Below are 9,725 nucleotides of genomic sequence, written 5' to 3'. Positions count from 1 at the left end.
CTCAGTCTTACCCCCACCCCAATGTCAGCCTCATTCTACAACAGTGGCACCATATAGCATTTGTCCCTTTGTGACTGTGATACCTCACTCAGCATAATGTCTTCCAGGGTCACCCATTTTGAATAATACTGCATGAGTTCCTTGTTTTTCAATGCAGCATAATATTCCATATCTGTTTTAAGAAGTACCATTCACATACATGCAAACTATTTGGGCTTCACTAAATCAGAATTTTTGTTGCTGCTGGTGGTGGTGGTGGTCTATTCCATAGAGTCAGAACAACCCATAGCTGACCCTCTAGCAGGTTTTCAGAGGCAGTTAATCGCACGAGAGGAGACTGCCCATCTTTCTCCCGTGGAGCAGCTTGTGGCTTCTAACTTTGTGCCTTCAGGATTGCAGCCACTACGCCATCAGAGCATGGGAAAGTTGAGAAATCAGAATAGTAAATTTAAAAAAAAATTTTTTTTTACGTTTCCTTCAAGTCATTTCAACTCACAGTGATTCGGTTCCCTGATATTTCTATATGGTTTCAAATAATAAAAATATTTTAATGTATCAAGTTGTGTACATGTCTATACATGCACTTGCCGAACTCCAGAAAATCTTACTGCATCCTCCTACTAATACAACATAAAAGAGCTCTGGTGGTCTACTGGTGAGGAATTGTGATGACAACCAGAGGTACAAAGTAGAAAGATGGGTAATCTCCTCCTGTACAATCAGCTATGAGCTAGTTTCAACTCACTGGTACTTAACAACAAGACAACATAAGATGGGGTATATATGCTAAAAATGGGCAGTATCAGGAACTTAAAAGTTTTATGATTCTAAATAATTTCATTCTCTCTTGCATCCTCCCAAACCAGCTATACAAAAAGCATTCTAAAATCTAACACACAGCAGTGACTAAAAAACTGCAAAAAAAAGCAACTACAATGGTTTGAAAACAATTTCTACTTTAAATTAAATGTGTATCTACAACTTCTAACATGCACACATTAAATTCTCACTTAAGATAAACATATATAATCAACTTAAGCATAATTTAGTTTATAAACTACCATGTATCAAAGGCTTACAACTTGACCATGAATAACTTAGTAAATGGAAATTACACATTACAATAAAAATACAAATATTTCCATATATTTTTTAAAAGTGTCTTCTTAAAAAATAAAAATGTCAAACAGCCAATTTTAAGTAAGATACCAGACACTTTATAAAAGATTCTGAAGATGTGAATCATGAAAATTTCTGGATAACAAGGGTCTTGACTCAAAAACCAGTCTGTCAATAAATCTTCAAACATCAGGTTCCTAATAGTCTCTACTGTTTTCCTTCTTAAAAAACAAAGGTCATTTTACATACTACTCATAAGCACTCATTTTACGTACTACTCATAAGACAAGAGGTTCAAATCCACCACATGCTCATCTGGAGAATGACCAGCAATTTATTGCTGCCAATGTTATTTACTGCCTCTGAAAATCCACTGAAGGGTCAGCTATGCGTCAATTCCAACTCAACAACACACAACAACTCATCAGTAAAGTGTCTTTGAAGTTCGTCTTACTTTTCACTGTCTCAGTGGTGTACTGTGACTTCTGGTTATAATCACAAAGAGCGAAAAATGATAGGAAAAATGACTTCTTGGAAGCCACATTTAGAATATATACGAGCGTTGGCGTCAAAAAAATGCATTCATAAAAGGTCTCTAATGTATGCTTCTCTTAAAATGTATCTAACAAATGCCCACTAGGAACTACAACAAAAGTCTGCCTACACAGTTTATCTCATCCCTGGATTACTTAATACAGAGCACTTGGCCTTGTGGTCGTAAGTGAAAGCGACAAAGAAAAGGAGAGAACCAATTCACTACCTGCAAAAATAACAGAGATTTTCTAAATAACAGAGAGGTTAGCCACTCATACGAAGTATTCTGATTTGTTGGTGTGTTGAGTTTTTTGGGCTTTTTTTTTTTTTTTTCAATGCAACGCTCTCTAGAATACCTTGAAGCTTTTAACTACACTTTGAGACTAGCCAAAAAGCTACCTAAAGTAAGCACTTTACACCAAATTATGCCAAGACAATTTAAAAATCGTCTTCAAAACCAGGGTCACGGGGAGGAAAAAACAAATGCTTTGAGCAAATCGGTTCCAATGAGCAGCTGTTTGAGGAATGTCAATGTTGTGACAATCCACTGCACGGCCACTCCACCTGAGAGTTTACGAAAACTCTACGGGTTGGGTGACCCAAGGGGCTGTCCTCAGAATGCAGCTGAGAGATCAAAGGTTATTACGTGCTTCCCACCAAACCCTTCCCCTAAGGCAACAGCATCTTTTCACCAAATACAAACACACCCTCCAGAGACCGCTCTCCAAACGCACAGGTACAAGCAGCGCATTACGCAGAGTCGAGGCCGGTGGTCTCAGGTCTCAGACAAGCCGAAGATGACTGTCAGCTCTCTCCCGGCGGCCGCTCTCCAGAACAGGGTCGGTGCGGATCGCCGCGCCCGGGAAAGAACAATACACCAGCCCGGCCGCAAACATCACAACTTCCCACGAGTCTGCGCGGAGGTTCTCCACGACCCAGCGGACTCTGAAATCCCCTAGCAGGGGTTGGGGGCGGAAGGGTGAGGAGTGTGAGCGCAAAACAAGAGCTGCAAAGACCGCCTGCACCGCTGAGGCTGCCTGCCCCAGCGCCCGCGGAACAGGCTGGAGGAATGGAGGAGACACCGGCCTGGGCTCCACCACTCTCGCCTGAGCACCGGATCTCTGGACTTCGCTGCTCTGGGAAGCGACCCCCGCCTCCCCTGCAGCCGGGGCGATGGGGGCAGGGAAGGCCTCGCCAGAGGCGCGGAGCCTCCACGGCCCGCCACGGATAGGAACGCGGTCGGGGCGCGGGGGACAATAGGGAGCGGGGAGCGCGACGCGTCCGAGTGGCGCCGCCGGCCGGCCGGGCTGACTGACGCGCCCGCGTCGCCGCGCGACTTGGCTCCGCTCAGCCCGGCCGCCGCTCCCGCCGCGCGGTCCGCCGTAGTCACGGCGCCCGCGGCGCTCGGGGTCCTGCCTCACCTCTCAGCCCCGGCGCCAAGGAAAGGAGCAGAATTAACACTCTCAGCAACACCATCTTCCGCTGCCGCCACCGCCGCCTCCTCACGGGTTAACAGCAGCACATCGATCCGGAGGGAGACGCTGAAGGGGCTTGGTCCAGAGCCTCCACGGGAAGCCGGGACCTCCCCCGGCAGGAGAAACAGAGAAGCACCTCCCTCTCGCTCCACTTCAGGGGCCGGCAACGCTCCCAGCTCCTCCAAAACAGGGACCTCCCTCCCCCTCGTTCGTTTCCTTCCTCCCTTCCCCGCTTCCCTACCCTCGCTCTTTCCCTCTTCTTACCCCCTCCCCCGAGTCTGGGACCTCCGCCTCCTTCCTCACCACGTGACGCGCGGGCACCCAACGGGCTCGCGGAGCCGCACCCCTTCCTCCCGCCCCTCCCCCAGGCGCCCCAGGGGCGCGCGCATGCGCACGGGGCTCGGTTCCCGGGCTGTTAGGTCTGTCGCTGCTTCCTGTCCACTGGCAGGGAGCTGGGATTGGGCGTGAGAGGCGGAGTTTCACCTGTTCCCGCCCCAGGACAGGAGCGCTCTGCTAGAATGACAGTGCTCTCGTTTTCGTCGGAAAGCTATTTAGTAGTGCCTAGGGCTAAAATAAGAGAATGAAAGGTCTGAGAGGGACCGCTTAGCTTTTTCTAACTGAAAAGCGAAAGGAGATTTTTGTTTCTTTTTTCTGCTATATGTGGTGCACCACAGCTACCAAGTAAACAAAAGCGAAGTCCCCGCAAGTAGTAATTACAGGCGACTACCATCAGTGATTGAAACATAAATGTAAAGACCTTTAAGCAGTAGGAAGAAAAGACAGCTTGGCTATGGGCATATATTTCTGCACAGTTTAAAATTTGTGTCACAGACTAGGCCTTAGCTATTGTGAAAGCATGCAGTGTGAACCAGATGGTGCTAAATCTCAAGTTCAGAAAATGCCCTCTATGTCCCATCTCTGAAGTGAATCTTCGCACGTCTCATTCACTCGTTCATTTTTGGTTTCTCAGCAACTCAATTTGATTCTTCAATTTCACCTCATAAACTTTAACTTTTGAAGGCATTAAACTTGATCTTCACCTGTTTGATACCTCCCTTGAGTAGCGAGAATTGGGAATGAAATAAATATTAATATGTTGTTGTTAAGTGCCATCGAAACTCATTTGGTCAGCAGAATGGGGCTGGAATCCAGTTTGGACATATTAATATATTAATGACTAATACAGTAATCAAAACAAAACCTCAAAGCTCATTACTGACGAGTTTGAACTGACACATAGCTGACCTCCCAGGGCATTCCCCACCCCTCAAGCTGTAAATCACACAGGAGGAGCTTGCCTAACTTTCTCCAGCTTCTTCTTCTTGTTGATATTCTTGTGTGCCTCTAGTTGGAATAGACCCATAGAAGCTGAGCCTCTGGAAGTCTTCAAAGGCAGTAAGTCACGAGGAAGAAGATTGTCCGTATTTGTCCCATGGAGTAGCTGGTGGATTCAAACCATGTGCCTTTGTGATTACAGTGCAGCTTCCAATTGCCAGAGAGGCGCCACCTTAGTGGCTCAATTCCCTTTTGAGTACCACAGTGTTGTTATTATGTGCCATGGAGTCTCCTGCGACTCATAGAGACCCTATGTTGAGGATCTCTGAACTCTGCCCTGTCCTATGCCAATGTCATTGTCTCCAATACACCTGCCCACATTACCGCAGTCACTAGGTCATTACATCTCATACAGTGTCTTCCTCTTCTAATGTTACTGATGTTGTTATTGTTGTATACTGTTGAGTCGGAACTGACCCATTGCTGACCCTCCCATGAGTTTTCCCAGTCTGTTTGATCGCATAGGAGGAGATTGCCCATCTTTCTCCCACGAAGCAATTGGTGGTTTCAAACCTTGTGCTCTTGGGATTGCAGCGCAGCTTCTTACCACTAAGCCACCAGAGCCCCCTAATATTAGTGATACTAATAAATAATAATAATAATAAAATAATAATTTTATGTAATTCATTGCCATTAATACTGATGAAGAGTATTGGGGGGGTGTAAATTTCCATTTAAGACATTCATAGTTTTGTTCTTAAACTCAAAAATTCAGTAAATTAAAAAACAGTCAGAAATTCCAAAATCACTAATAGGATAAAATGTGATTATCAGGTGATGGCAGAATCTCATAACGGTTTTTAATTTCCTTAAAAGTTCTGTCAGAAAACCGTTGCCTGCAGACATTACATTGCCTGTCATTTGTGCTTTTCGCTATTCTCATTTGGTGTCAATAAGGAATGTTTTGATTTTCCAGCTTTTAGACGATCTTGTGGTCTGTTTAGTGTTGCAGTGTTTTTTTTTATCATTCTAAGACTGCACTTAAAAATAAATTGTACTTTCTCTTTAAAGCTTGGAGAGGGGGAGGATTTCAAGATCCTGTTTTGTATCACTACAGTAAATCACTGATAATTACGTTAGAGATTGTCTTTCTCTTTATTTGTAAAACATAAATAACATTATTTATCAATATCATAATAAATTATATTCCAATGACCTTTTATCTATTGTATAAAATAGAAAATCTTCAAGAGTTTGTCTTTATCTTTCTTGTCTATTTTATCTTTTACCATTCTCTTTATCTCTAAGAGGAGCAAAGACAGCAATCAAATTAACAGTGATTTCTGGCAATAAGAATGAAAATGGAAACTCGCAGTGCAATGGCTTTCTCTTTAGAAATGGCCTTTCTAGCTCTGGGTTTATACTTCTGCCAAAATGATTTTGCAGTGGGATTAGATCATTTATATACATAGGATTTATAACATTTACTAAGCAAACAAGTTACAGAAAAACTTTGCATGGGTTAGTCAATTAAAATTCATATAAAATGCCTATGACCTACTGAGGGGATTAGCCCGTTTGTGGCCTTGGTTAAAGGAGCAAGCTTAAAAAATGGCTAATCTTTGAAAGGAAGAAAAACCCTCTCAACCAGAAGTATTTAAACTAAGGAAATCCTAGATCCAGGAGAGACATTCAGGAAAGACAGCTGTAACACTGGAGATGGTATAAGATGGCACAAAACTGTGCAGGAACAAGGACCAGGGGAGCAATGACTGTGACATAACATGACTGGGACAGGGTGGCTGCAGTGGGTTCACTGACCAATGGAGTGTAAGAATTGAGAGCTTTCAAGCAGGAAGTTCACTAGTGGAGTGGGCTATCTCCAAATATCTGACATTGAACCCAAAAGACTACAACCCAAGCCAAAACAGTAATGACCTGAATAGGACCAATAACAGAGGGCCAAGAGTAGCCTGCTGACTACCATAGGCCTGAGAGCTATCTTGGTAGAAAGTTGTTCTGACTGACAAATGCATCAGTTCCTGAAATGTTCCTTTTACTTCCAAACAGATTCTGATCCCAAGCTGTATCATTTTATTTCCCTAATAAATGACATAATCCCAAATTTCATCAGTGATTTTTGTATGACCATTGCAACAAATTATCAAACCCAGAAGAGGAGTGCATGGGAAGGATAGTTGGTGTCAGAATTGATAAAAAGATTGGGGAAAGGGACTGTATCTGATCTTCACAAAACACCTTGCAGGAATCAGCTTTGGGCTGATGGTGATTCTCAGTATTTCACCTGAAGTTAGACAAAATCTGATGCTAACAGACTTCTCTGAAGACACAAAACTGATGCATTACAGATCAACACCTAAAGTTAGATCCAAATCCAGAGCATGTGCTTTAACCAATAAAATATGCTGCTGCTCACCTGCAGATGGTTTTCCAAACACTCCATATTGCTTCTCACTTTGACATCATTACACATTCCATTCTTTCCATGAGAAATGCCTCTCCAACTTATTCTGTGTCTGGTGACCTAATGAAAAGGAGCTTTATGCAAACCTGAAGGAACCCAGTCCGAATTCACCAGTTACTCTGTGGCAGAAAGATGGGCAATTTCTTCCCTAATGATTTACTACCTCTGAAAACCTGCTGGCAGGTGAGCTATGGATTGGTTCTGATTCAATGGTACATAACTACAACATTTCTACACAATGTGACTCAGATAGTTCCTCCAGTATTCATTTTAAAAACATTTGTTGTTGTCCTTGAACTTTTCGCTTTCAATATAAAAGAAAAATGCAAGAAGAAAATCACTTACAAAATCCTCCTTAGTGGGAGAAAAAAATCTATTTCTAAATTGAAATACTTGGATTTATAAATTTGAAATTCAAGTATTCAGCGCCCCCTTGATATGGTGTGTTACATCTTGGGCAGCTAGTCAAAAGGTTGGTAGTTCAAATCCATCAACTGTTTTACAAAAGAAAGATGGGAAGTCTCCTCCCCAAAAGATTTACATCCCCAGAAACATAAAGATCTGTCAAGAGTCAGAATCAACTCTATGACAGGGATTTTGGTGGTTTTGGGGGTTTGCTTTTGTTGTTATTGTTATTAGGTGCCTTAGAATCACAAACAACTCATAGCAATCTATATTCTGTCCTGTCCTGTGCCATCCTTATCATCTCTGATATATTTGGGCCCACTGTTACAATCACTGAGTCAATTCATCTTGCTGAAGGTCTTCCTCCCTTTCACTGACCCTCCACTTTTCCAAGCATGATGTCTCTTTCCAGGGAATAGTCCCTCCTAACAACATGCACAAAGTATGTTAGATAAATCTAGGTCTTTCTTACCTTTAAAGAACACCCTGGTTGCACTTTCTCCAAGACATTATTTGTTTGGTTTTGGCATAAGATATTCAGGTCTCTTCTCAAAAAAACCAAAACTCAAAGGCATTAATTTTTCTTTTGTCATTCTTAGTCATTTTCCAACACTTAGATGCATAGCAAGTAATTGAAAAGGCTAGAAACCATGCCTTGAATCAGGTGAAACTTGGTCTTTCAATGGACATCATTGCTCCTTAGAACTTTGGAGAGGTCCTTGACAGTATAATTTCCCAATGCAACATATCTGATTTCTTGACTGCTAGTACCAAATCTATTGATTGTGGGTCCAATTAAGATGAAATTATGGACAACATCAATCTTTTCTCCACTTGTCATGCTGTTATCTATTGGACCAGTGGTGACGACCTTGATGTTTTCCTGATGTTAATCCAAATTGAAGATCGTAGTCTTTAATCTTATGCAGTAAGTTCTTCAAGTCCTCTCACATATAATGACCTGGTTCCCTCTAAAATGTAATAAATATTGTTAGAGACATGGCCAAGCCTTCATCTCCTCTGTAATAACTCCACAAACTTCTATAGTAGACAAAATAAAATTTCTAACATTTTACTTTATGCATACTTTGACGGTCGCTTTGTGTTATTGTTGTTGTGGACCATCACGTTGGAATGGATTCATAGCTGACCCTCTAGCAGGGTTTCAGAGGAGCTAATTCACATAGGAGGAGACAGAAGAGTGTTGGAGAACATTACTGAATACCCCACGGACTGTCAAAAGAAGAAACAAATATGTCTTGGAGAAGGTGAAACCAGGGTACTACGTGGAGTCAAGGATGGTAAAGCTTTATTTCATATACTTTGGGCATATTGTCAGGAGGGTTTGTTCCCTAGAAAAGGACTTCATGCTTGGAAAGGTGGAGGATCAGTGAAAGAGAGGAAGACTTTGAACAAGATGGATTGAAACAGTGACTCCACAAATGGGCTCAAGTGTGTCTGAGATGATGAGGCTGGCATAGGGTAGGACAGGGTCAGATCTGTTGTTCATAGGGTGGTCTGTGGATTGTACTCAACTCGACTATATCTAACAACAATATAGCTTTATCAAATTGTATTTTTCAAGTCTGTTCTCTAATTCTTGAAGACAGGAATGAATCACCTATTATTCATATGTTGTAGTGGTTTGTTTTCAAAACAGGGTCTCACATGTTGTTGTTTTTATGTGCCATCGATTTGCCTGTGATTCATAGCAACCTTATATAGAACAACCCGAAACCTGGCTCTATCCCTTGCCAATCTTATTGTCTCCGACACACCTATCCCATTACCCCAGTGGTTGAATCAATCCATCTCATCAAGGGTCTTCCTCTCCTGCACTGTCCCTCCACCCTTCCAAGCATGACATCCCTCTCCAAAGACTGATCCCACCTTGCAACATGTCCAAAGTATGTCAGATGAAACTTCAGAATCCTTGCCTCCAACAAGCAGCCTGGCTTCACCTTCTCCAGGATGAACTTGTTTGTTCTCCTAGCAGCCCATGGTATATAAAATACTCTTCTCCAGCACCGCAGCTTAAAGGCATCAACTCTCCTCCTATCATCCCTAGTCATTATCCAGCTCTCTGATGCATAGCAAGTAACTGCAAAGACCATGGCCTGTTTCAGGCACACCTTAGTCTCCAGACTGACATTGTTGCTCTTCAGTACTTCTGAGTGGTCTCTGACAGCAGACTTTACAATGTAATTCATCTTTTAATTTCCTGGTTGCTGGTACCAAGAGTGTTGATTGTAGAGCCAAGCAAACTGAAGCTGGTAACAATCTCAATCTCTTCATCATCTATCATGATGCTGCCAATTTGCCCAGTCTTCAATCCATATTGAAGGCTGGAGTCCTTGACCTTTTGCAGCAAGTACTTCAGGTCCTCCTCAGTTTCAGCAAGTAGGGTTGTGTCATCTGCATAACACAGATAA

At 42.6% G+C, this 9,725-nt stretch overlaps 1 protein-coding gene across 1 annotated transcript in view; it reads right to left on the bottom strand.

The window, feature by feature from the left end:
- ADAM10 (ADAM metallopeptidase domain 10) overlaps nucleotides 1-3,559 on the bottom strand; it is a 212,650-nt gene extending 209,091 nt beyond the window's left edge. The window contains exon 1 of the mRNA XM_006894501.1: nucleotides 3,075-3,559. Within this exon, the coding sequence (XP_006894563.1) occupies nucleotides 3,075-3,129 (55 nt within the window). The 5' untranslated portion in view covers nucleotides 3,130-3,559. The remainder of the gene's footprint in view (nucleotides 1-3,074) is intronic.
- Nucleotides 3,560-9,725: the final 6,166 nt, after the last annotated feature.

This window comes from Elephantulus edwardii, unplaced genomic scaffold (genome assembly GCF_000299155.1).
Source record: "Elephantulus edwardii isolate Elephantulus edwardi_28Jun2011 unplaced genomic scaffold, EleEdw1.0 scaffold00145, whole genome shotgun sequence".
NCBI lineage: Eukaryota > Metazoa > Chordata > Mammalia > Macroscelidea > Macroscelididae > Elephantulus > Elephantulus edwardii.
The sequence above is the reverse complement of the archived record's forward strand: the minus strand, read 5'-3'. Positions and strand labels throughout refer to the sequence as shown.